The 27319-nt window shown below is 49.5% G+C and overlaps 1 protein-coding gene across 1 annotated transcript; it reads right to left on the minus strand.

Annotated features, from left to right (window-relative positions):
* Positions 1 to 650: 650 nt before the first annotated feature.
* On the minus strand, positions 651 to 27157 carry TCF25 (transcription factor 25). Its single transcript, XM_044269753.1, has 18 exons — positions 26935 to 27157; positions 25123 to 25257; positions 24472 to 24546; positions 24087 to 24232; positions 22174 to 22239; positions 21974 to 22056; positions 21721 to 21851; positions 20568 to 20667; positions 20379 to 20472; positions 18338 to 18430; positions 17439 to 17544; positions 17097 to 17256; positions 15086 to 15173; positions 14287 to 14445; positions 12859 to 12949; positions 7312 to 7391; positions 7153 to 7225; positions 651 to 894 (listed from the first exon to the last, which is right to left on the minus strand). The coding sequence occupies exons 1-18, from the start codon at positions 27115 to 27117 to the stop codon at positions 721 to 723; spliced, it is 2037 nt and encodes a 678-aa protein (XP_044125688.1). The 5' UTR covers positions 27118 to 27157; the 3' UTR covers positions 651 to 720.
* Positions 27158 to 27319: the final 162 nt, after the last annotated feature.

The following is a 27319-nucleotide window of genomic DNA, read 5'->3' on the forward strand; positions in this document are numbered from 1 at the left end:
CCTTCACGCCAAAACATGGCTGCTATTCGCCCCCCAGAAAAAAGCGGTTTATACTTTTTTGGTGCTGCCTTGGACTCTTCATGCAAGTTGGGAGTTCCTATGGTACTCGTGGAGGACATGAAAAAAAAAAACACCTAAAAAACGTACGCTCTCGTAGATTTCTTCAGACCGTACCAAGTTGCTGTGTGCATGAGGCCTAAAGGTGTTAGGACACTGCTCAGATTTTTCCTGAAATGGGTCAAATCCATGACGGATAGGATGGCATCCTGTGATTCCCATTATGCCAGTTTGTCCACAGCTTGTGAATGGGATATTGAAGTCGCGATTCTGCGTCGGCAGAGAGCTGCCACTGTCTAGGGAAGAGCGGCCGCCAGCCACGGCCCATGTCATTACCACCGGTGGGGTCAGGGCGGTTCAATTCTGGAAGAAACGTCATGGTTTCCGTGTGACTGGTCTAATTCTGAAGGGATTGCTGTACCTCACATGAGATGCATTACCAGCGCCCCGCTTCACACTTCATGAGATTTGCAGGACGCTCACATGTTCTCAATGATGGAGGCACCGAAAACACGTGATTTACAGAGGAAGAACTTGATACAGGGGATTACGAGGAATCATCTTATGCATCATATTGACACCCGAGACCCGCGCTGGATAGCACATCTCCATTTATTGCACTGTACAGACTGTAAAAAAGTACGGTGAGGACCGGGGAAGGCATCAGTCCCACTCTCCATCTGCATCCGCATCCATGTCAGGATTGTCCTCCCGCGGAGGTTCTTGGAACTGGATGTTGGCCAGCATGTCTCTCATTGCTGCCATGAGTCTATTCACACCTCGATTCAAGTCCCGCGCAGCCCCGGCGTCTTCACCCTCGGCAGCAGCCTCATCGCCCTGAAAAAATTATGGGGAAGATTTATTACACGAAGATGGCTCAATGTGCACATGTGGTTTATGCTTTAGACGCTTTTTTGTGTGTGTGACTGGGGCGTGGCTTAATGGGAATGGGCGTGGTTTAGCGGGAAAGAGGCACCAAAATTGTTCCAAAATATTAGCACAAAGTGTGGGGTGTAAAGTTAGACAAAAGAGACTAAAGGACGCACCAAATTCTCAGAGCCATTTTTCAGACTGCCTGGTCTAAGTGTCTGAATATTAGACCGGATTAGTGAATCTACCGCAAGGGGGCACATTTACTAAGACTGGCGTTTCTGTTGGCAAACTCCTTGGGGTCCGCTTCCTGTCCCGTCTTAGGCTACTTTCACACTTGCGGCAGGCTGTTCCGGAGGAGGAACCGCATGCTGTGCTTTTTGTCCGGCTGCCTCTCGGCTTCTTTGCCCCCATTATGGTGAATGGGGCCAGAGCGGACTCCTGGCAGCACGGTGGGCTAGCGTTAGCACGGATCCAGCAAGCTGTTCCCCGCGCCGGACCCTGCTGCCGCAAGTGTGAAAGTAGCTTTAGGCCTCATGCACACGACCGTTGTTTTGGTCCGCATCCGAGCCGCAGTTTTTGTGGCTTGGATGCGGACCTATTCACTTCAATGGGGACGCAAAAGATGCGGACAGCACTCAGTGTGCTGTCCGCATCGTGCGCCGCAAAAAAATATATATAACCTGTCCTATTCTTCTCCGTTTTGCAGACAAGAATAGGCAGTTCTATCAATGGCTGTCCGTGCCGTTCCGCAAATTGCGGAACGCACACGGACGTCTTCTGTGTTTTGCGGATTACAAAACGCACAACGGTCGTGTGCATGAGGCCATAGCATGGCATTTCCAGCATGCTGAGTCAGGAGAGGAAGCCGAGAGCGGCAGTGGCTCGGGGGAGGTGAATAATGCTCCTTTTTGAACATCTTCTGGTCCTGCCCCTTTCTTGCCAAGACCCACTCGTGATTTTGTAAAAGTGGCGAGAGCAGAATAAAATATTAATAAATAGTGAATTCTGGCACGCCCCTTTTTTTGCGTTTTTACTATTAATAATCTCTCCTCAGGATAGGTCATCAATATCAGATCTAGAGTTGTTGCGATACCAAATTTTTGATTCGATACCATAAAAAAGTATTGCGATACTCGGTACCATGCAAAAAAAAAAAAAAAAAAAAAAAAAAAAAGCCATATGCATTCCGCATTTTTTTTAAATGGCGAATCGCGCTGTTTTTTTTTCTGTTCACTGCATAGATTTTTTTCTATTTTAATAGTTTGGACTTTTCGGACGTGGCGATATGTGATATAAAATATATAAACAATAAATAAACATATGTAATTTATACTTTTTTTTTTTTACTTTTTACTGAACTATTTCCGCCCTTAGGGGCTAGAACCTGGGATTTTTTCATCCCTTGTCCTATTCACCCCAATAGAGCTCTATTATGGTGAATAGGACTTCACACTCTCCCCGAGGCCCTGAGCATAGTACACACAGCAGCAGAGATTACCATGGCAGCCAGGGTTTCAGTAGCGTCCTGGCTGCCATGGTAACTGATCGGAGCCCCGGGATTACACTGCTGGGGCTACGATCAGAAGCTGCCACTGCCACCAATGAGGTGAGGGGACCCTGTGACCACTGCCACCAATGATTTTAATACTGGGGGGGAGGGGGCACTGAGCCACCAATGGTTTTAATACTGGGGGGGTTGGGGGGGCACTGAGCCACCAATGATTTTAATACTGAAGAGGGGGGGGGGGGGGTTGAGGAGGGGAGGGGGCACTGAGCCACCAATGGTTTTAATACTGGGGGGGCACTGAGCCACCAATGATTTTAATACTGAAGGGGGGGGGGGGGTTGAGGAGGGGAGGGGGCACTGCGCCACCAATGATAATTAACCTTTAATACAGGAGGCGGGTACTGGCAGCAAATCAGCAGCAGTTAACCCCTCAGGTGCCGCTCCGATAGTAGTGATTAGCATACAGAGCAGGAGACTGTAACTGGGGCACAGCGGGCGAACGGAGCGGCGCCCAGGAATAAGAATAGGTGCAGGGAGATCCCTGGGCGCCGCTCTATGTAGCCTGCTAACTTAACTAAGTCCGAACCCATAAAAAAGGTCGTCCTATCATTGGTGGCGCAGTGCGGCACAGGGGGAGGGAGAGACTGCTTCCTTCTCCCCTGTGGTGCTGAGGGAACATGAGCGCGGGCTAGTATCGAAAAAACCCTGCAACAACCCTAATCATATCGTCGGGGGTCCGACACCTGGAACCCCTGCCGATCAGCTGTATGAGGAGACGCAGTGCACGCATCCTTCTTCTGTCCCATAATACAGCAGCGGACAGGAGGAGTGACGGGAGACAGCACGTGCACACAGCGGTCGCCGTCTCCCCGCACAGCTGATCAGAGGGGGTGCCGGGTGTCAGACCCCCGCCAATCTGACATTGATGATCTATCCTTAGGAGAGATAATCAATAGTAAAAGCCCGGACAACCCCTTTAAAGAAATTGTCTTACATCAGGAAAATGGCATTTATCATGTAGAAGAAGTTACTACAAGGCCCTTCCTAATGTATAGTGATTCTCCATGTTGCCTCCTTTGCTGGCTGGATTCCTTCTTCCATCACATTATACACGGCTCGTTTCCAGGGGTTACGACCACTGCTACATATTGGCCACCAGAGAAGCCTGCGCTGTTTCCTATAGTGTGCAAGCACGACCACCGCTGATGGATTGCAGGGTGGTCGTAACCCCTGGATATGAGCAGTGTATAAAATGATGGAAAAAGGAATCCAGCCGGCAAAGGAGGCAACATGGAGAATCACAATACATTAGTAAGTGCCTTGTAGTAACATTCTCTACATCAGGGGTGCCCAACCTGCGGCCCTCGATATCATTCTAAACCATCTGGTGACAGACATGGATGTCTATGTCTTGTGGCTGCTCACATGCATTTTTCATGTATTCTCCATTAGATGGGAATTCTGGACATTCATAGTATATACTGTATGTACAATATGCAATAAATACAGTATATGAGTTGGTAATACCCCTTTAACTTTTATTTTTGGCCCTTGGGATTCCTTCAGTCTGACAAGGTTGTGCACCCCTGCTCTACATGGTGAAGTGAGAGGACCCCTTTAATAAATCTGCCCCAATGCGTTTATATCGTTGGACGTCTGAGATAATGGGATAAGTGGGATAACCGGCCACTGATGTCATTTTTCCAGCACACAGCCCGAATTACTTCAAAGTCAAATATTTCTAATGCCCAAATTAGTTTATCCTTCTGGGACGTCTTTGAAGCTTTACGCCATGTGATTTCCTTAGGATGCTGTTCCTAGAAGCGGGGGGGGGGGGGGGGGGGGGGGGGGCATTTGGGGACCGTTCCCTCTGAGAGCAATGGAGGCTGTTCCCAGCAACAGACAAAACTACAATAATATACGTGATCACCGATGGCTCCGTGCCCCGCGTTTCAATGGAGGATTGGTTAGGCGTGTTGTACGGCCGCTCCATTCACGGTCTACGCGATTTACCGTGCGCAGTACTCCTATAGCCGGCAGCGTGCATGTTTGACCAACAGGGGACACGGGCCCCCCACGTTCTTGTGATCAGTGGGCATCCCAGCATTTGGGCTCCTACTGATCGGACACTTAACACCTATCCTAAGTCAACTTTCTGGGACAACCTTCTTAGCTGAACGCGAGTTTCTTTCCACCAGACCACCCCTTTAACAGTAATAGTCCGGTGGATATCAGGTCTTTAAAGATGGCGCCCGATCCGGAGCGGAGCCAACAACCCTAGCAACCGCTTTCACACAGCAGACACCCAGGGCTAATGTATGCGATTGACAATAACATCAAATCGCACACATTTGTGGTCAAAATGTGACATCTGGAGAGGCCTAAAACCCAGAAGCGCGCACTTGCCGAGCAGGAACGCCTCGACCGGGCAGAGATTGGGGAAGGCGTTTCATGAAAGCAATGAGCCAAAGCCTGTACTAGGCTTCTGGGCTCATTACTTGTATATTACAATTCAGACCAGCAGGTGGCAGCACTGAAGTGTAATATAGTGATCTATGTAAAGGGTTACGGATAAAATTCCATTAAAGGGGTTGTCCCGCAAAAAATATTCTAGTTTTCAAACCAGTGCCTTGATCTGAATACTTTTGTAATTGCTTGTAAAAAAATAAATAAAATTGTATAGCTGTTGAGTTATTCAGTACAATCTGTATAGCGCCACCTGCTGTTTGTGCTTTTTCTTATTTCTTTGACCTGCACACTGAGGTGGCCGCACATGCTCAGTTTTATCCTTCAAATGCTTCCTGAGCTGTGATAAGGAGAGAGCTGCAACAGGCAGGACACGCCCCCTGAGCTGCAACAGGCAGGACACGCCCCCTGAGCTGCAACAGGCAGGACACGCCCCCTGAGCTGCAACAGGCAGGACACGCCCCCTGAGCTGCAACAGGCAGGACACGCCCCCTGAGCTGCAACAGGCAGGACACGCCCCCTGAGCTGCAACAGGCAGGACACGCCCCCTGAGCTGCAGCAGAGCAATAGGAGCAATGAATGGTGGGATCTCTGGATCCGTGTGAGCGGTCACCCAACAGCAGAGGGCCCCTGCCTCACCCAATTCTAAATCATCCTTCTACTGAAATACTCTGCACTGCTGTGGGGCCTGCTCCTTCTGCTTTTAGTGCGTGCGACCCCTTCCCTAATCGCTATTCTCCCTCTCACATCAATGACCTCCCCCCCATTACACACAGCCCTCCCCTCACACCATCACATGAGTCTACCAGTCGTCCCTCTCCAGAAATGATCCGTACCGCTGATAAACCCAGTAAAATGGCTCACCCCCCGGGGAAACAAATGATGAAAACAAGGCATTGTGTGTATTTTTGGATGGTTACTATAGTACCATGGGGTGTGACCGGGCGAAATACAGCAGCGTGAGAGAGGACAGGAATACACAGGTCATAGAGGCCTCTACCACCGAAATGATCTGCTACACCCATCAGATGCCTTGTGGCCGCCCGTGTCTCCCCGGGGGCTAATGGCTTACACACAAGACCTACTCATAAACACTATGGTCCTCGAGGCGTTTCAAGGGGGTCACAAAGGCTTTCCCCTCTTCGTCAGGAGAATACAACACTGATTTCACCTTCCCGTATAAGTTTAATGGGCTGTCAGGGTTTTAAAAACAAAAAACAAAACTGACTTAACCATAAAATCCCGGCAGCTCCAGCGCTACTGTCCAGGTGGTCCCTGCTGGTCATCCAGCGAGGAGGTCACTCACATCATTCATGTGAACACTGCAGCCAATCACTGGCCTCACCGCCCACATGTACAACCAGCGATCGGCTGCAGCAGTCATATGAATGATGAATGTCCTGTCAGCACCGGCGGCGGGGACCTTGGAGTGTAGGGGGCCATTCACACGTCCGCAAATGGTTCCGCATCCATTCCGCAATATCGGGAACAGGAGCCTCTGTGGCGGTGCTCCGGGGCTGCTGCGTCCCAGGATTGCAGTGTTCAATGTGGAAAAACTGCTTTAACCCTCTGGAATGTTTTCAGAGAACTCCGCATTGTGGTTCCCCCGTTATTCCTCCTGGAAATGTATAAACGGACAACTGGGTGTTCCCTTTCTCCGTGTCACCGAGAGTGTCCTTACAGTGTTGGACGCCGTATTAACAAGATGAGCGGTAACGCCCAGTTGCAAATTTATTTCTACCTTTCCAGAAGGAATAATGCAGGGATGGCACAACACAGAGTTCTAAGAAAAGATTTAGGGCTTTATGGAAGTGACTGCCGGAGAGGCACCACATGATCAGCGACATGAATTAAGGCACAATCATTTACAGGGCGCTCGCTTCAGCCGACGTGATTTAGATTGATAATCATCTTCTAGAGGCTCTCTCTTAAAGGGGTCTGTCTGGCGACACTCCCTTTAAAGCCTTGTCTAAAGCAGGCAGCCTCCTTAGGCCTCATGCACACGGCTGTTGCTCGGCCGTTCCGTGCATTGGGGACCACAACATCTGTGCGGCTGCCGCAGATGGATCCAGACCCATTCAACTTGAAAGGGTCCGTGGTGCGGAAGCACAGAGAGGAACCCCACGGAAGCAGTCCATAGTCCTTCCGTGTCTCCGTTCTGCACCGCCCGCACTCCGGGTAATGGCCGCGTGCATAAGGCCTTGACAAAATGACAAAAGCAAAGAGCTTCGTTTTATGTTCTCACCCACCTGCAAGTTAAAATTTGGTAAAAGCGATCTAAAGAACAGAGATAGGGTCCCTCCATTCGACGGCCGGTGCGTTCTGGAAGAAGAGCATAAAAAACAAAAAAAACATTAACAACCAGACCGGGCAGAGACATCATGGTGGGAAATGACACCAGGATTTACCTCTCGGGCCTTGTGTACGACACCACAGAGTCCAGGGGAGGCAACGGGTCAAAGCCGAGCACCGGCTGCGACGTCACATCCTGTAGACGGGACAAACACAAGAGTAAATCCCCGGATAATCAAACACAATACAGGAATGAGAGGAGGCTGAAGAGACGGGGTGCATGAGACACGATGCAGGATGGGGCTTGGCGAGACACGCGGATTGTGCGCGCTCAGTACTACACACAAGATGGGGGCTGCTTTAATGGGCCACATTCAGATTGGTAATGCCCCTCCACCACCAGTCAATGCTGGATACTGTAATCAGCGTGGACATAAACGTCTGCAATGTGACTGGGCTCGGCCGCTATCTGCACAACCAGGCATTATCAATCCATCCGCACCGATATCCAAAAGGTTTAACACGTCCGATTTATGTTTACTTGCAGGTCCGTGCTCCGAAAATGGACGCCGATAGAGTCCCGTCCATCAGTGGCCTCCATTCACTCACACAGGGGACAGGCTGGTTCCCAAATCCGTTCCCAGTGTAAGTGAATGGAGGCCGCTGATGGACGGGACTATCATTTTGGGAGCAGGTGAGCACACCTGTTACTAGCCGCAGTAAAAGACAGTAACCAACCCCTTTATGGGTGTCAATGTTTGATGGGATCCCCACAGATTACGGGACTGTGGTCCTCCTTGGATGAATGCAGTGGTGGTCGAGCATGCACGCTATGGCTGCCTTCATCTCCATAGGAGTTCCTAATCTCTGACACCGAATTATGCAACAGCGCACGTGCTCGACCGCCACTCCATGGGGCGACAAGTCCTCCATTCTTGTGGGGGTCTCACTGATGGGACCGAAACCCGGGGACCCCACCGATCAGTTGCTGGTAACTACTGTACATGATGAACGGAGCCGTAAAGAGTCATCTCCATCCACTGTGAAGTGGCCCTGCGGGGGTACTCCAGCTCAGAAGCCAAGTGAATGCTGCAGCACGCCCGGCGCATGCAGTCTTCCGTCCACCGGAGAAGTCTAACCATGACGTACGGCGAATGTCTTACTAAATATTCCGCATTTTTAAGCCAACACCTTGATCTGAATACTTTGTAATACTTTATAGCTACTGAGCTATTCAATAACATCTCTGTATAGCGCCACCTGCTGTTTGTTCTTTTCCTCATCTCTCTGTCCACCTCGCAAAGGTGGTTGCACATGCTCAGTTCCATCCTTTGACTGCCATATCTTCTGTTTGATGTCATGACAGCTATAGGACCCCCCCCCCCCCCGCCCCCGAGCTGCCATCTTGAAAAAGATTTAGCTGGGCAATTGGAGCAATGACTGTGGAGATCTCTGGATCCATGCGAGGTCCAGGGCTGGTTCTGGCTTTGTTAGAGGTTGTCATGTGTTCTATGATGTGCGATTTTAAATTTTTTTACATTGATCGTGGGATCGCCCCTTTACATGGGCCGCAACCCTAGGAGTAAGCCGGAGAAGATTAAAGCAATAGGAGATTACGCTTTGTGGGCGGAGTTAGTCACTAATGAGACATCAATGGGAAAATTAACAGAGCGATTATTGGCGCTTCCGTTAATAGCGACACTTACTGAGAGGAGCAGCTTAACCGGTTCAGGACCATTCACACGCGTCCGTTTAATGCCTAGAACTTGCTTACTTGTTGGGCGAGTGACGTGATTTTCTCCGCATTTTTTTTTTCCAAAGAATAATTCAGGTTTACATACTTTGTTAGACCTTTTTTTTTTCAATTTATATGATTTTTACATCTAGCAATTTATAGTAAGGTGCTATAGAATATGCTGGCGCTATGAAAATGACATTACTCTGCAATAGACCTTTTTGCATTAATCATTCTCTACTGCAAGTTCTGATATCTCGCACGTCCAGTTCTGGGTTCGTCTGGTAGTCACCTTTACACCCAGCAGCAGCCTCCTGGCACTGGAATCCCGGTGATCATGTGACCACCTCCAGGACAAACACAGTAAATACTAGAGAAGACAGAAGTGGGAAAACAACCACCTTGGTCTTAGTGCCAGGGCCCCCAGCCATAGGGCAACCGGCTAAGGGTCCATTCACACGTCCGTAGAATGGGTCCGCATCCATGCAATTGCGGACCCATTCGTTCTCTATGGAGAAGGAATGGATGCGGACAGCACACAGTGTGCTGCCCGCATCCGCATTTCTGGAGCGCGGCCCCGGAAAAAAAATAGAACATGTCCTATTCTTGTCCGCAATTGTGGACAAGAATAGGCAGTTCTGTGGGGGTGCCGGCCGGGTGTATTGCGGATCCGCAATACACTACGGACCTGTGAATGGACCCTAAGGCTGATGATGTAAATATAATGTGGCGCAGACGTTAGAGACCTGGACCACCCGCCATATATTTAACTGGTTAAAGTTTTTTTTTTCCAGAATCCACTGAATTGGACAAGCGTGTCTTTGCTGCAGCTACCCTGACATGGGATGATTCTAAGAAAACCCCTTTAAGATTCTTAGTATTGTCTTCCAAGGCTGAGAAATGCTTGACATCTTGTGACATTCTGAACGTTAAAAGGGTATTCGGGTTATATAAGGTCCTGCTGATAGGGGATAACCATCAGATTTTTGTGCTTACCTGTACAATTCTTTTCTCGCTGAGTTCATTGGAGGGGACAGGAGACCCTGGTATAGCTGCTGCTGCCACTAGGAGGCGACACTAAGCCACAACGTGTTGTTATCTCCTGCTCTCAGCTATACCCCTCCTGCAGACACTGAGCTAACCAGTTAGTACGGAAGCAGTAGGAGCAGCCAGGAGAGCTGGAGACGGGTCAAAAGCAAGAACAGGGGGGAGTCATCCAGAGGAACCGGCAATGCAGATACTGGGTGGGAACTGTGTCCCCCCAGTGAACTCTTATAGGCAAGCACAAAAAATCCTATTTTCCCACTCGTTATCACTGGGGGACACAGAAGACCATGGGACGTTCTAAAGCAGTACCATGGGGAGGGAACAATAGACCAGAATAAACCTAAGGCTGGCCATAAGGTCCCACATGGAAATTTGGGGGAAGGATGGACAGGAACCCTGAATGGAACAGGAAGAACACAAAAGAGAGTGTCGAATACATAGAGTCTGAGGATAGGCAGAAGAAAGAATAGCCCAGGGAAACTAAGCCAAGGGCCAAGTGGATAGCAGCACAGAATAGCCAAAAAGAAGGACGAGCACGAAGACGAGTCAGCCACCATAACAAACCGAGCGAGAAGATGAAGGAGAAAGAAGACATTGCATGGGCCAGAATACTCAGACGGAGACTGATACCAGAAGACCAGAACCATAGGAAAACCACCCTAGGGTCATCAACTGTGACAATATAGGATGAGATGAAAGAAAGAAGTCTGAAGACTGGCGATAGGAGCAGCGCAGAAAGAAACCAAGGAGACCCAGTCTGTGGAATACGGATTAGAAGGCTCATCAGGATATGAAGGACCGCAGACACGAAGAAGGGGTGCAAAAAAAAAAAGCCCAAAACGCCATGCCTGGTCATGGCTACCAGAAAAAGAACACTCCAGCAGGACGATGACAAAGTAGTCAGGGCTGAATATCCAGGGAGGGAACCGAGGGAGGTCTATCCAAATAGAAATGGGTCTATAGGATCTGCGTACATATGAGACCTGGTCAAACCTAGCGACCGGTGGACCTAGACAAACCCTTACCAAATGTGCAAACACCAGGAAGGGGTATGTGAACATAGGAAAAATCATAGAATATAGTCACTCATCAAGAGAGATGGAAAAACCACAACAGGAACAAACCAGTTGAACTGACCCAAAAACCATTACAGAAATGGGGAGTAGCGTGGTAGGAGAAACATTGCCCTCAGGGAGTAATAAGAGCCCATTCAGGAAGACTGAGTGATGCTGGACCCAGGTCAATGTCATGACTGGCGCTGGGCTGGATGACCAAACGGAGAAGACAGAGCAACTGCACTGTGAAACGTCATTACGAGTATAGGCACGGAAGCGTATCCAAAGTGAAAAACCGCAGCGCACACTGTTCGCAAAAAAATAGGAGCTACAGAAAAAAGGAGAATGGCAATGTGGTAGGCCGAGGCACGCAGAGGATTACAGTAACTACCAGAATTAGAGGAGCGGTCAGACTCCCCGGAAGACTGCCTGGCCTGGAAGCTGAAGAATAAACACCTAGCGATAGGGAGAAGCGATGCCGACTCCTGAAACATCGGAGATGTGTAACTCGTCCCAGACCATCTACCGCCATAGTCTAGTAACTCCACCTGAAGACGGGAAGAAAGTGGTTATCAGAAAAATACAAAGTGGTGAGACAGCAACCAGAGATGTACAAATACTCCGCCAGCACAGGAGTGTCATGTGGACGCCCCAAAAAACTGGTAATATAGAAAAAAAATATAGTGCCAGCGCAGGCGCCCCACAGCGGAGAGGGGTAATACAAGAACCCCATGAATATAGATGCTGGTCAAGCAGACAGAACAGTATCTGGGGGAGTGCAACTACTCGCCTTGTGGAAGAGGAGAAGTAGAGGGGGAGCTGTGTCTCAGCAACGAATAAGCGGAGACAACAAGTGACAGCACAACCGCTCTACCCGGAGAGGAGAGCAACGCAGACGACAATCTCCTAAAAGAGGGAACGCTGATGCCGTCACAGCATCGATTGGTATCGCCAATGCCCCACTTGAGAATGGAACAATGTGGTAGACAAGTGCCATAGAAACGAGTAGGTTATGCCAGCTGAAGAACCCCGTACTAGAGCACACCAGAAGTGAGGAGAATCATCAGCTACAGGATCCCGTGCTACTGCAAATACCTGGACTGCTGATGGAAGTGGTGCAGATGTCCCGTGCCATCCGGAGCGAGTGGACTTGTCAGCTACGGCGCCAAGTGCCAGCATAAAGACGACAAATGTTGGAGCTACAGCACCCAATCACAGAGGCAGAAGTGATTAAAACTAATTTTGCCTCCAAGGAGGCAATACATTTTAATGCTGTATAGAGACAGCTCTCCAATGTGCCCTGCTGGCTAGATTACCCGAGCTAGGAAACGAGGAGAAGGTAATATACTTGCGTATCTGGCGGTTTCTGCCCACCCTGACTCCAGCCGTCTCACCTTCACCGGTGTGCTGCCCCTTGGAGAGGACAGCTACACTGGTAACAGGGAGGACTTCCCCGAGGGGAGGTTAAAATGACCCTGCGGTTAACAGCGGATTTGAGATCCTTGCCTAGAGGTGGGGAGCGAGCAGCAGGCTTGGGGTCCCCCCCCCCTCATGTGTGGGAAAACCAGTGGTTTAAGACCGACCGAAGCCCAAACCTCAAATTAGATCTTTGGCAGACCTGTAAGAAAAAGCTAAGAACTGATTAGCCCAGTGTCTGCAGGGGGGTATAGCTGACAGGAGGAGCTAACACTTTTTGGCTTAGTGTCGCCTCCTAGTGGCAACAGCTATACCCATGGTCTTCTGTGTCCCCCAATGATATGAGCAAGAAATCGCTAAATGTGCCCCCTCCTCCGCGGATCAAGCACACAGGGCAGCGGAATACTTACCAGAGGCAGCGCAGCGCTCGCTCCCTTGATCTCAGATAGGATGATGTGACGATGGATGTTCCTGGGGGCGCTCTGATACACAGTCTTTCTCCTGGCGATGGAAAAAGTTGACATAGATCAGTGCAACAATCACAAGTCTTTCAGGCCCCTGCGAGTACAGGGCGATCCGGCTATTTCTAGCTACAGAGAACGCTTTCATGTTATCAATGGGCCTTTGTTCTCCGAGCTTCACACTTCTCACAGCGGCTCCCTTTCCGAAAGTCTAAAAAAAGGGAGGCACCATAACCTCCTGACAGCATCTAGGTGCCCGCGGCCTGCCGTAAGTAATAAACCTACTGATCTAGATACGTTTCATTATAGATGTGGATGGCACATAATTCATACGTGTCAGTGGCACCGGGCGCCTCTGTGGTCTCCTCTGCGGAATAGAATTTCACTTCATACTCTACACTTAGTGCCAAATGATAATGCACAATCCGGGAAGATGGTGGCCGGACTCCAGCTCTGCAGTTTCATCTACGAGCAGTGAACGTGCAGCTGGGCAAACTTAAAGGGGTTGTCCGACACTTTGCAAAGTCGGAAGGGGAGCAGCCAAGTCTATAAAACAAAGAAGGAAGATGAACTGTGGGCACAGTCTCTGCTGGACCGGAAATGACAATCTCGCCTCCATTGTTCACGTGACCGCCAAGTCAATCACTGGCCTCGACCGTCACTAGTGCGTTAAGGGCAGGTGACAGCTGAGGCCAGTGACTGGCTGAGCCGTCAAGAAAACAACGGATGTCACATCATCATTACTTCCAATCCGAAGGTGACCAGGCCCGCCTTGCTGGACCCGAGGGACCTTTATCTTTTATAAGCCTGGCTACTGCCCTCCAGAATTTTATTTTACAAAGTGTCAGACAACCCCTTTAACCTGGCCAAACCTGAAAATTTCTTCAGGACTGGCTAACCATCTAATGTGCATGGGGGGGGCCTTCTGAATCACAGCCAATAGCAGATGTTGGGGGAGATAAGGATGGGGCATGTTGGATTTCAACTCGCTCATCCTTTTGTTCGCTCAGGGATAATCAGCCACCAGAGGCATCTGGCAGCAGCTTCCACTCCACGTTCAGCGCACATGCATGCACAGCCAAGCCATGCGTGCATGTGTACGGAGGGCTCAGGACATACAGTGTCATCTGCAGGAAGTACTAGTGCCCTTCATATCAGCGCCTGCCCGGTTTGCTTGGAAATTGAACCTTCAATCATCCCACTCCCCATGTTTTCACTCCCAGGGTGGCATCATTTTTGAGCTCGGGATAGTCTGTGTTGTAGATGGCAGGGCAGTGGATAAGGCCCCTCTCCCAGGCAGTTCTGCTCAGTCATACAGATTGGGGTACACTTTGTGCATTGCCACCAGACAACCGTCACACACAGAGGTGTCCTCACCGGAGCTCACAGTCCTTCACTGCAGGATCGTTACTGTCCACCCCGCGCAAAACTTCTTGTACATTCTGCTCCAGCCAGGACATGACTGAAGGATCCTTCCAGAGGTTGTGACATCTTCCAATATACAGAGAGATCAACTGGGACAGGGCAATGGGTTGGCTGCAAAAAAAATGCATTCCAAAAGTAAAATACACTTATTTTCATAGCAAAGTCCAAAATTATCTATAGAACTGTCTGAGACTGGAAAAACAGAACCATGCCACTCTTGTCCGTGGGTTGTATCTGGTATTGCAGCTTAGCACTATTCATTTGTGTCAGTAAAATATCTATCAACTACCTTAATGACGGGCTTGCCTTAAAGGGTCTGAACGTTACCCACAGGACAGGAGAAAATGAACTAACAACTGGGACCTTCACAGATACTGAGCATGGAGGTCCCGTCCGTCAGCCAAGCATCCTGTTGTTCCATTCATTCTGTATGGGACGGCCAGTTAGAGAAGAGCCCTGTGCCCCTTCTGTCCAGCGGAGAGAATCATAGAAGGTCTGTGCACAGACATTGCTTGCTTGGAGAGCTGAACAAAGGGGCACAGGGATCAGCTGAGCACCTCAATTTAACCATCAGTGTGGGTCACAACCCTCAGACCCCGCTGATCGAAACCTCTGACATGTCAAAATAATAGGTCTCAAGTTTCTAAACTGTAAAGGGCCTGTCCAGAATTGTAATATTGCTGGCTTATCGTCAGCAGAGGCCATCAATATCTGATCGGAGGGGTCCGAAAACGCCATGAACATTATTTACCTGATTTGGGAGACAGCTCCGAAAAACGGATGAGAAGCTACAGCAGAGTCAGGCTGAACGCCACAGGCATCAAGGAGGGGAATGAGAACTACAGCAAAAAAAAAAAAGGGAACATAAACCACAGTGATCAACAGCAAGGACAAATGCAGGAGTAAGAAGAGGCCAACCATTCCTGGCATAAGATATTCCACAGCACAGGTGGCGATCCCCTGGCACATGGAAGGACTTGACAGGCACTGGGAGGAAGCCCTATGGCCTCTTTGTTCTGTGGACTGGGGCGAGACCATAGATGTAACATAGTTGTAAAAAAAAACTAAAAAAAAACACAACCTTGAAAAAGCCAATTGGACCCAAGCAAAGCACCATTAGGAACCTGAAACACACCACCAATAACAGCTTGCTGATGGTTTCCAGGTGTTTTTTTTTTATAGAGGAAAATAAATAAAAAATAAACAGCAAAAACAAGATTTTTGCGAACTCACCTGTAAAATCTCTTTCTCGCTTTATTCATTGGGGGACAGGACTGTGGTATAGCTTGCTGCTGCCACTAGGAGGCGCTGACACTAGGCTGAAAGCTGTTAGCTCCTCCCCTGCAGGCTATACCCCCTCCAGCCTGGAGAGAGCTGATCAGTTTGTGCTTCAGCAGTAGGAGAAACAGAATTAAACCAAAACCACAAGGAAAGCACACTGCCGAAAGACCGACCGCTCTGGTAGAGTGAGCCGCGATTCCGGGAGGAGGTGCCTTGCCCTTAGCAATAGTCACCTTGGAAGCCTCCAAACCTTTACGAGGCCCTTCGGAGATTACGAACAGAGCGTCAGTGCGCCTAAAAGGAGCCCACCGCTGACAGGTAGATTTTCAAGGCCCGTACCACGTCCAGACGATGGAGAGAAACATGACATGCAGAGCACAGTGATAGTGACTGGCCACGAGGGAATTTCACTGAGTATGAAGTGCAGGCATAGTAGGTGGTCCTGCAGGGTGCCTGAGGGGGAGCAGTGGCTGGGTCAGACATTGTGGCACTGTCTCTATGCTGGAGGGGGTAGCGATCTCCTACCAGACAATATGGCGGTCCCCAGCCCTGTAGCGCTGAGAGAAGGAGGAAGAAGCTGTGCTGAGGCGGGAGAATAAGCCACGCCCCCTCAAACTTTGAGAATGAAGGATGCCCCCCCCCGCACAGGACCCTCGTCGGGCGGCGCATGCGGCCGCCATTAATCGCGGCAGTTAAAAAAATAATAATATATGGCCAAATCGATTTGTCCCCAACAGTAGTCGCAATGGCCAGAACGGTGCCGATGCAACGATATGTGCCCAACTGAAAGGGTGCCGCTGGTGCGCTGTGCACCCGAACTGAAAGGGTGCCGAGCAGCGCTGATATGTCAGGGGAAAAGGGAGGAGACTCTCCGCTATTGCGTATGCAGCCGCCAGTAACCCCAGCCATGTAATGGTGCCGCCGGTGGTGGATTAACCCCTGAGAACCTAAGTGTTCAGCAGGGAGAGTGCTGAGCCAGACGCTACCTCCACTAGGTGGGAAGGGGGACAGGGAGAGGTAATACTCACCCGGCTTCATCTTTGGTCTTAAATCTGTACCAGCAGGGCCACCACACGACCGCTGGCACCAGGCAGCAGGGGTCCGGGCAGAGAAGGGCTGGAGATTAGGTGGCCCTGTTGCTGGCGCGAGGCTGCCCTGGTCCGCTTTGTCTTCTTGGGGAGGCAGGGCGGTGGAAACCGTGACACCGGCCAGCCTCCCAGGGAGACAGACGCAAGCGAATCTATTCCCCTTAAGTAAATCTTAACAAAAAGAGCCAAGCAGGGAGGTCTGCCTCCTACGACACTAAGCTAAAAACTGATCAGCTCTCTCCAGGCTGGAGGGGGTATAGCCTAGCGGCAGCAGCAAGCTGTACCACAGTCCTGTGTCCCCCAATGATACGAGCGAGAAATAAAGGCTGAAGATACATTAGAAAGAATCTGGACTTTTTTAAAAAGAATACTCCTGATGGACGGGTCACCTACCTCCGGGGAACATTATAAGAGCCTGCTGAATGAGCTGTGAAGCTCTGTCATAGGTCGTCACCCGCTCTGGCTCCGGCACCTCTTCCTGCTGACTGTACTGTAATAGAGCCAACGGTACAGAAAACGCAATATTGGGGAGTAATGATAAGTTTCGATGAGCCTGAAAATGACACAAAAGTGATTAAAACATAGATAAAGAGGTGGTAGAAAGATATAGCAGCCAATTCTCTATGTGTATATCTACAGCTAACGACACCCTAATCAGCCTGGGATAGATGGAAGCGGGCGACTTGTCTTAGGCTTGTTAATCCGCAGTTCTCCCATTCCCTCTAATCTACTCACCTCCCACTCCTCAAACATCCGGATAAGAAACAGGTAATCCCGTGCGCGCAGAGCCAGGTAATCAATCAGCAGCTGCATACAAAGAGGGTCGTTCTCTGGATCAAAACTGCAAAATATAACGTCAGGCTGATCAGTCCGGTAATAAAAAATACTAGTGTCAGATTTAAAGGGATTTTCCGGTACTTACATATTGAGCACCTATTCTCAAGATTGGTCAGAAATATCAAGGACCCCCCTTAATGATCAGCTGTTTTAGACAGTCACCAGCGCGGGGAGGAAGACTCCGTCCACTGTATGGTCTCCGGCGCTGGGAGCGGAGCTGCAGTACCCCGGCAAAAACACGGCACAGTGGCCGAATCCTTATGCTTCTGTCTACTATATAGTGTCTGGCGGCTGCCAAAACATCTGATCAGTGGGAGTCGACCCCCATTAATCTGACACGGATAACCCATCACCAGGATAGACCATCAATATCTAAGTACCAGAAAACCCCTTGGCGACCTCTGCTGTACATATATGGCGTAAGTCGGCACTCATGCGTGCAGTGGGTGCCATAGCCGCCGGGTTTCTGCGGTTTTAAACAGTGGAGACCCGGGGTCGTGGTCAAATGTGAGCACGCCATCTGAGCAGTCCAGACGCGTGCTCCTGCGCCCATAACAGCGTTCCCCGACATGAGATCGGGGAAGCTGTAATATCCCAGGGATGGCTCAGAGCCTCAAGCAGGCTCCAGTACCCATCACTGGTAGAATATGGCGATGAAACGAAAGAAGACATTTTTTAAAGGGGTAAAGACTAATTTCATTTAGGCGTCACTGCTATCAGCCACAGTATAAGTCTTCCTCCAACGTCACGCTCGCCAGAAGCTCCGATACGAGGCGGTAAGATATGCGCTCACTCACCTGAGGAGTAGTTTACAGAACTCTAGTGCAGTCCTCAGGCAACCTCTCTTCTCCAAGAACACCATGTGCTTGAACAAAGCCAAGAAGAACCCTCTATGGACACAGGGAGAAAAAGGTCATCAGGCTGTCGCCGTGTTAAGGATTTGTACAGACATGCACCGCAGCACTGCCACCGCGGCCCCCTGGAACCTTGCATCACATGTACTGGCCGTCAGGAGGAGGTCAGTAGCTCTAGACTTCCCGTTTCTGCTGCATAAACCTCTCTGGAAAATTAAGAAAATAAAATGACTAAAAAATACTTAAATATTACTTTGTTATAAATATATTCCCAAATACTTTTTATTAGTTATAATGGCTCGTTTTGTCTGGGGAGCAATCATCAGGGGAAATAAAATGGCCGCCGTCCTATTAAAGCGCACAAAACCTGTCCTAATCACACAGGAGAACAGGTTACTTCAGAGCAGTGATGTAAAGAGCCGCCTCATCCTCCTCTCTGCTCTGCTTGTCGGGGATGATGATCCTGAATACAAATGATAAGATCTTCAGCTGAATCTCTGTAGGAATGGAGTTCATGAGGAGACATGAAGTACAGAGAGGAGGGTGGGGGGGAATGAGCAGCAGCTCTTGTATGCAGTCACCATTACCACAGTCTGTCCTGTCCGTCCTCTCTGTACATTCCTACAGAGATTCAGCTGAAGATCTTATCAGCTGTATTCAGGATCATCATCCCTGACAAGCAGAGCAGAGGGGAGGATGAGGCGGCTCTTTAGCTCAGTGTTGTCCCGCTGTGTGATTAGGACAGGTTCTGTGTGTACTAATAGGACGGCGGCCATTTAATTTCCCCTAATGATTGCTCCCCAGACAAAAGAGCCATTATAATTAATAAAAAGTATATGGGAATATATTTATAATGAAGTAATATTTAAAGGAAGGAGTTATCCAATCCCTGAAATGCTCTCCCATATGCCCGGAACCCCAGACACACAATGTACTTGCCTCGCTCCTGAAGCCTGCACGGCCGCCGTTGCATCTCCCCATCGCGCGGATGAAAACATCCAGCATCGGGGGTGGTATAGCCAATAGCAGGCAGTGACTGGAATGAGCCTCCCTATCATCTGTGTGACGGGGAGATGCAGCGGCGGCCGTGCGGGCTTCAGGAGCGAGGCAAGTACATTGCATGTGAGGGGCCCGGGCACATGGGGGAGCATTTCAGGGGTTGGATAACCTAAGTATTTTCTTAATTCCCGGAGAACCCCTTTAAGAACATTTTTCAGATACTCTCTGAAAGTAAATGCAAACGCAGCAGTAACCCCGAGGATCGACGCATGGAATATTCGCAGCCACGAGGATCTAACCAAACGCAGCAGAGTTTTCCCTGCACAGAGACGGGTGACTTTTATATGTCAGTTATGTGCCAGATATTTTATGTTGATTTCTAGCGCATTTTCAGGACTTTTGACCTAGAGGTGGAAAATGTGTAGCAAAATCCGCACGTAACACATGAGGATTCTGCACCTACTGTAAACATAACATCAGCCGCCTTTGACCACTGACTCCTAAGGAGCATCTGTCAGCAGTGTCAACCTTATTAGAACAGGCATCATGCCTGCTAATAGGGTTGACCCTGCTGAGTAAAGCGATACTTGTCCGAAGACAATGAAGGTTTTATTACTTTGTTAATTACCAGTATGCCTTCGGAGCACCAAGTAGAGGACCTCCGCCCTCCCCTAACCACGCACCTGCACCGGAGTCCGCCTCCCCTAACCACGCACCTGCACCGGAGTCCGCCTCCCCTAACCACGCACCTGCACCGCAGTTTCCACTATTGGCGCAGCCACAAGATTACATGTCCAGGTGAGATGTTAATTTTCTCTCAAATGGCACAGCTCAGCAGAGTCAACCCTAACTGGCATTATATATGGCATATTAGGTGTGTTCCTGCTGACAGATGCTCTTTAATGAATCCAGAACAAAAGCCTATGGATTGAACATAAACATGTGTAATGGGTAAAGCCCTATAATAAGAGCAGCGGCCTCAGACCTGTTCTCTGCTCGGCAGTAATCAAGCCTGCAGGTCCCGCTGGTGAGACTGAAAACCGGATGGAACGCACACTCCAGACTGTAGAGGGCCCTCTCTGCAGGAAAAACAAGGCAACGTTACCACTCTAAGGAGGCACCGTCATATAAATCACAACATTAACAGCGCAAATCTGCAGAACCGGACATTTACCAATTAGATCTCTGGCCATTTCTTGGTCCTCCTGAAGACGGCAGACGTCACTGAGCTGCAGCAAGGAGTCTACATGATACGGGTTCATCTGGAGGAGCAGCTGAGGAGAGAACGAAAGAAATGCACAGTCAGCTACAAATCCCATCTGGGAGGCCGCTTCTCGGACTGAAGCCGTTACCATTAAAGAGGACCTTTCCCCGGTCTGACATCATCATATAACTAGCGGGTTGACTAGGGCATGCTGAAGGCCTGTTATATCGCTTACTATTTATCCTATGCTCTGCTCCGTCCCCCCGCTGTGCCCCCTGTTGTGGTTTCCCGCCTGGTATGTAAATCCAGACCATCGGTACAGGGAGGAGGAGACGGCCGTGTTTCTCAAGGGGCGTCACCTTCTCCCTGGCTATGCCGCTCTCCGCTGTGATTGGGCAGCTCAAAGCCAGGGAGAAAGAGACGCCCCTTGAGAAACACGGCTGTCTCCTCCTCCCTGTACCGATGGTCTGGATTTACATACCAGGCGGGAAACCAGAACGGGGGGCACAGCGGGGGGACGGAGCAGAGCATAGGATAAATAGTAAGCGATATAACAGGCCTTCAGCATGCCCTAGTCAACCCGCTAGTTATATAATAATGCCAGACCGGTGAAAGGTCCCCTTTAAGTCCAGCTTCTCACATTCCTGGTAATCAGCGGGTAAAGTCTGGGAAAGGTCTTGGCGACCAGGTCACAAATGGTTCTGTTGAGTCCACCAGAGAGGGCGAGGTCTTTGCCCCAGATCATACAGGGAGGCCACAAGTGAGGTACAAATCACCCTAAGGCCTCTTTCACACGAGCGTATGTATTTTGAGGTCCGCAAAAAATACGGATGACGTCCATGTGCATTCCGTATTTTGTGGAACGGAACAGCCGGCCCCTAATAGAACAGTCCTATCCTTGTCCGTAATGCGGACAATAATAGGACATGTTCTATCTTTTTGAGGAACGGAAATGGAATGCACACGGAGTAACTTTGTTTTATTTTGCGGACCCATTGAAATGAATGGTTCAGTATACGGTCTGCAAAAAAACGGAACGGAAACAGACTAAAAGAGGCCTAACAAGAATATGTACAAGGCTTGCCCAGAGAGTGTCACGCCCATGAAGTAGTCCGCCGCTTACCACAATGTTGTTCGGATCCATCGACTCTACAGCGTCCAGGAACTTGAACTGAACCTGCTGGTAATCTCTATGGTGCTCAAAGGTGAAATACTGGACCCCTCGCTTGGTCTCCAGAAGACTCATCGAAATACCTGATGACACAAGATGGAGTATCTAGGATTAATACTGCGCCCAATCAGCATGGCGGTGTCACACAGGCGTTAAAGGACACGCCAGTCGGTCATCTTGGCATTTCATCCGGCGGGGCACTCACCCGTTTTGCTGAATCTCGGCCATGTGTTTTTCGGGGACGTCAGCCACGTGCTTCGGTGATGCAGCCGTTGTCGCTGTCGTGGTCTGCAAAGTAAATAACCAATACAATCTCCTCCATTCTCCAATCTGCGGCTGCTGACGGCCAGTCTATAAACCCCCCCCATGCTGCCATCTTCTCTCCGGCATATACCCGTCACCCACCTCTGATCCCCCATGACGGCTCGAGATCCAAAGATTTTCTTCAGCTCGGTCTCTGGGTTCAGGTTCCTACAAACAGAATCACCGATAGTGACATAACGTGCATTTCACGAAGGCATAGAGGGGCGCATCTCGTCATTTCAACATGACCCGGCAAAAAAACACCAAAGTATTAAAAGTTCCAATCACCCCCTTTTTTCAAATTTTACATATAAAAATATATAAACAATAACAAATATATATAAAACCCGTCAGAAAAAGCCCAAACTAATAAAATATTTAAAAAACAACTCTCCTATGTGGTGAACACTGTGACAAAAAACATAAATAAATCAAATAAAAAACAAACATACGATTCACCATTTCTTAGTCACCTTGTTCCTCCCCCCAATAGGATTGGGACTGTTCTATTATGGGCCGGATGTTTCATAAAATGCGGAATGCATGCCGCTTTTTTTGGCGTTTTATTTTTTGGCGTGGTATCGAATATCGTAATACTTTTTTTTTACGATATCGAATCACAATTTTGGCATCGTGACAACCCTATTTTGAACTGACGCTTTGTTCTTGCGGATTCAAAAGGTATAAACTCAATCCCAGAACCAGAGACTATCCATTCATCACACTCCTCTCGGCTGCTCAACTCTCCTAGGGCTAGAATGCTTGGCTTTTATGGACGGCTACTTGGCGCTGCTACACGCATTATCAGTAACCTGCCTATGTAGCTGTACCCGTTTATTGCAAACTCAGCACCACTGCGCCGGAATAACACACTCAACCCTGCTGAATGCACTTTATGAGCCTTGGACCGGTTGTTCTGCACTTGACATCTGGCCGTGTTCTTGTGTGATGACGTTTACACTGCCTGGCCCTGTCAATCAAAGTGCAGAGGGCGTGGCAGTTGCACAGAGAGGAGAGCCTCCTAGAGTAATGGCAACGCCCCCATTGCTCCTAGAGGCTCATTTGCATATAGTAAGCCATCACTTTTCTCAGCAATTCGGGCACATATGAACATGGGACCAACACGGATGCCTTCAGCTGCCGGGCGCACTTGTAACAGGTCAGCCAGTGTCATGGGGACAAAACTGCTGACAGATGCACTTTAAGCTACAGGCAGATGTCACAAACACAGTAGAAAAGTATTGCTGTCTATGGTACGAGAGATCCAATGATCACATCTTCAGGTCCCCTGGGGGGGAGGGGTTAAAATAAAAGTAATAAAAAAAACAAAAAAAAACAAAAACAATAAAACATCAATATAATTGGTATCTCCACATCCGAAAATACCTGAACTATTAAAGTATAAAAATATATTTATCCCTTATAGTGAAAATAACAGAAAATTTCATAAATCTGTGGGGTTTTTGGTCACTTTTTCCCCCAGAAAAAATAAAAATAGATCAAAAAGTCATGTGTTACCCCAAAACGGTCCAAAAATAAAAATAAAAAAAATACAGAATAAGTTAAGGGTGTCAGATTATGGCGACCAATTTTTTTCCCAAAGTTTGGTAAATCATAACAAGATATATAAATAAATTTGTCACCCCTGTAATCGCACGGACCTGCACAATAAACGTAATCTGTCATTTTTGACGCGCAGTGACCAAAACTCAATTTTTTCCCCCTGTTTTTTTCAATATGTAACATGATGTTGTGTTGAGCGAACTTCTGCGTACAAGGTCCGGGTTATCTAAGAATAACTTATGGTCCGTGGTGGCGGATTCCATAACGGAATTCTTAGAGAACCCGAACCTTGTACCTAATGATGAATTACACGATGCCATTAACACAGCAAACCCTCATCCGGCTGAACAGAAAAGTAAAAAAGTCACGGCTCTTGGAAGGCAGGAGAGTAAAGTGAGAACTCAATATGGTTCGGGCAGGAAGGGGTTAATAGTAGACCTGTCTCGCCGTACCTGTGCTCCACGTACAGCAGAGGACGGGCGCTCGCGTTGCCGCCGTTGTTCTGGAACTGGTGCACAACTCCATTGGTGTTTTCTATCCTCTCCAGAATACTGTCAATGTCTCCAAGCTCATCGCCACCCTCTACAGCGCCATCCGGCTGCACGTGGTTGAAAAACACAAGATGGCGACAGGTGATACGAGACACGATAACAACGTACACAACGCAAAATGCATTATAGCATCAGAAACTAAAGGAGCAGTGAACCCAACACATCCGATTTTGCTGACGGTTTGTGGGGAAATCTCCCCCAGTGATAACAGCTGGTCTCCGGGCAGGTTCCCATTTACAAAGGGCAGCCCCTAACATATGAAGTACAACCCCCACCGTTATCTTACCTGACCGTCCACGGCCGCGGGCTTCTTCGATTTTCTTTTCTTTTTCTTCTTCTTGGTTTTATTACTGGAAGCAGTCTAGGACGAAAACCGGACACACGTCAGTTACTGACGCACCGCTCACGTATCCATTGACTTGAATGTCTGTATTCACACAGCAGTGGTTTTCCGCAGACTGTGGCGACATCACGGAGGCACGCCCTATTTTTGTCCGTGATTATGGATCCCTCACACACATTATAGTCTAGAGAAGTAGTGGAAACCACACACACAACACAGATGCCGTGCGTATTTGCTCCGTGGACCATTGGTCGGAGATGCTCTGGAAATTCATTTTCAGCCTGGCGGTGTCTGTGGATTACGGATGAGACACGGAGGGCCAAAGACGGACACACGGACCAAACACGGAACCACTGACCATCCGGTCACAGATGTGTGAAAGGCCTGTTTCACACTGGTGTTAATGGTTCCGGATCCGTAACTACAGTGTGTTTGTCCGGCCGCCTCTCTGCAGCTGGATCTGCGCACACCACTATTATAGTGAATGGGTCCGGACGGACAGCTGCACGCGGTAGTTACGGATCCAGCAGGCTGTTCTCCTGCCGGAACCATTAACGTCAGTATGAAACAGGCCTGTCGTCGTGGAGTCCCTACCTGAGCGGCAGTTGTCTCACTGGGCTCGTGTTCAGGCTTCTCTTGCCCGCCGGACTCCTCTTCATCCGTAAGTCTGGACGGGGCTGTCTGACCGGTGTCTGGATCGCTCTGGGGGTCTTCATCTGGTTCGGTGATCTGTGGGAAGCAAGAAACACGTTCTGTGTGACCTGAAAATTTACTCCTAGAAGGCACGTGAAGCGACATCGTGCCTGGCGCATGCGCAGGAAAAAGTGGATCTGCCCAGAACAGGGCATATGTGATGCTCATGCACCGGTTGTCTGCTGGAGTGGCACGTGTGTCAATCAAACGAAGAGGATTACATCCGGGTACGCCCCGCGGACACTTATTCTGTATACGGTACGAGGCGGTAATGGCTGTAACTGTGGTCCGGTCTTTGCCAGGTTTACAGCAGCAATCGCAACGCCTCCGTCATTTAACCCCCCCTCAGATGCAGCTTTCAACACTGATCGCGGCATCTGAGAGTCACATTCAGCCCATCAGGGAGTTAAAACAAAAAAGTACATACTCGCCTCATTTTATCACGGAGAGGCTGCCGCGGCCATCTTGACGGAAGAAAACTTGCCAATTCCCGTGTGCGCTGGCGTGATGATGTCACTAATGTCATCATGCTGGGTGGGCGCAGTGATATCATCACTGATGTCGTCACCGCACCAGGCCAGCGCGCTGACATGTTAACGTCACACATCAGCGTGCGAGAGATTTGGCGCATTTTCTTCAATCAAGATGGCCGCCACGGCCTCTCCACAATAATTTTTTTTTTATCACCATTTCAGGAAAAATTTATTCATTACCACGAAGCACCAATAAATTCGGATTTGCGTTGAACTGAATTCTTCCTGAAATTCGGATTGAATTCCACTTTGTTAACTTTGATTCGTTCAGCGCTAATGCGGATACCGCCCCCAGGTCCTGCGCCTATCTCCTGCGCAGCCGCCTCCCATTCACTGCTATGAGAGTCCCAAACATGGAACTTGCACCCATCTGACATTAATGACGTATCCGAGCCATAAAAGTCGGGACAACCCTTCATGGGATTAGGACTCTTCATGTCCTACACCTGCGTCTCTCCACATCCGACCAGGCAGAAAGAAATGGAAGGAAACAGATGGCGGCAGGACTACTTCACCACCAGGGGCGCCTCAGTGAGGCCTTCAGATCATACATATGGGGGCTCCCGTTCTGCCCCCCTGACATCCGCCTCTGAGGGAGATCATGAGCTGGTCTTGTTGCATATTGTTCCCTAAGACATCAGTGGCACCTGATATTTCTGTAAGCCTTCTCTGGGAGATCAGCGGCGCCAGATGTCTATGTACGCTTCCCTTGGGAGATCAGCGGCCACAGAAGGCTCTGTAAACCTTCCCCGGAAGATCAGCGGCGCCAGATGGCTCTGTACACATTCCCTGGGAGATCAGCGGCACCAGGTGGCTCCATGCACCTTCCCTGTGAGATCAGCGGCGTCAGATGGCTCCGTAAGCCATTCCTGGGAGATCAGCGGAGCCAGATTGCTCCATGCACCTTCCCTGTGAGATCAGCGGCGTCAGATTGCTCCGTAAGCCTTCCCTGGGAGATCAGCGGAGCCACATTGCTCAGTAGGCCTCTCTAGCCTCCCTCCACTGATCTGCGGCTTCAGTCAAGCAGTAAATGTAAATTAATAGATATTATTGGGGGGGTGTCAGGGCTAATAACGCAGGGCAGGCACCTAATGTGAATGAGGCCACCAGGAGGGACACATCACAGGTCCTCTCCTGACACGCGCCGTTCCTCTGCTCGCCACCAGATGGCAGTACACACCAGCTGGAATGGGTTGCTCAGGCCCCGGTCCCCCAATAGTTTGCGGTTCCCCTTGTTTTTCCGGTTCCGCGACTCGGGCTGTAGTGGTTCTTCTTCCTCCTCCTCCACGATCTCCTCGGGGCCACCAGGTTCCTCTTGTCCCTTCTGTTCCCCTCGCAGCCTTCTCAAGGCCCTGCGAGACATGGCTGCGGCTCACCCCTGCGGGCGGCGAGCACGTAAATAAAGAACGAGCACGGAAGAGTTGGCCGTGCGCATGCGCAGGTATAATTCCAGCCTCTTGGTGTGTCCTACCCGCTGTGGCCAGCAGGTGGGGATAGTGATACGTGCGTTCATTATAGGATGCTGCCACCTAGCGGCGGAGTTACAAATCCATGGATACATTATT

The sequence above is a fragment of the Bufo gargarizans genome, chromosome 10 (genome assembly GCF_014858855.1).
Source record: "Bufo gargarizans isolate SCDJY-AF-19 chromosome 10, ASM1485885v1, whole genome shotgun sequence".
Classification (NCBI taxonomy): Eukaryota; Metazoa; Chordata; class Amphibia; order Anura; family Bufonidae; genus Bufo; species Bufo gargarizans.

What these genes read in the sequence shown, in the direction of transcription:
- TCF25 (XM_044269753.1), bottom strand. Translation starts at nt 27,117, where the DNA reads ATGTCTCGCAGGGCCTTGAGAAGGCTGCGAGGGGAACAGAAGGGACAA. An exon ending in TACTGCCGAGCAGAGAACAG is followed by an intron (nt 18,431 to 20,378) that starts GTCTGAGGCCGC and finishes CTGTGTCCATAG; the next exon opens with AGGGTTCTTCTTGGCTTTGT. An exon ending in GTGAAGGACTGTGAGCTCCG is followed by an intron (nt 12,950 to 14,286) that starts GTGAGGACACCT and finishes TTCCATCGCCAG; the next exon opens with GAGAAAGACTGTGTATCAGA.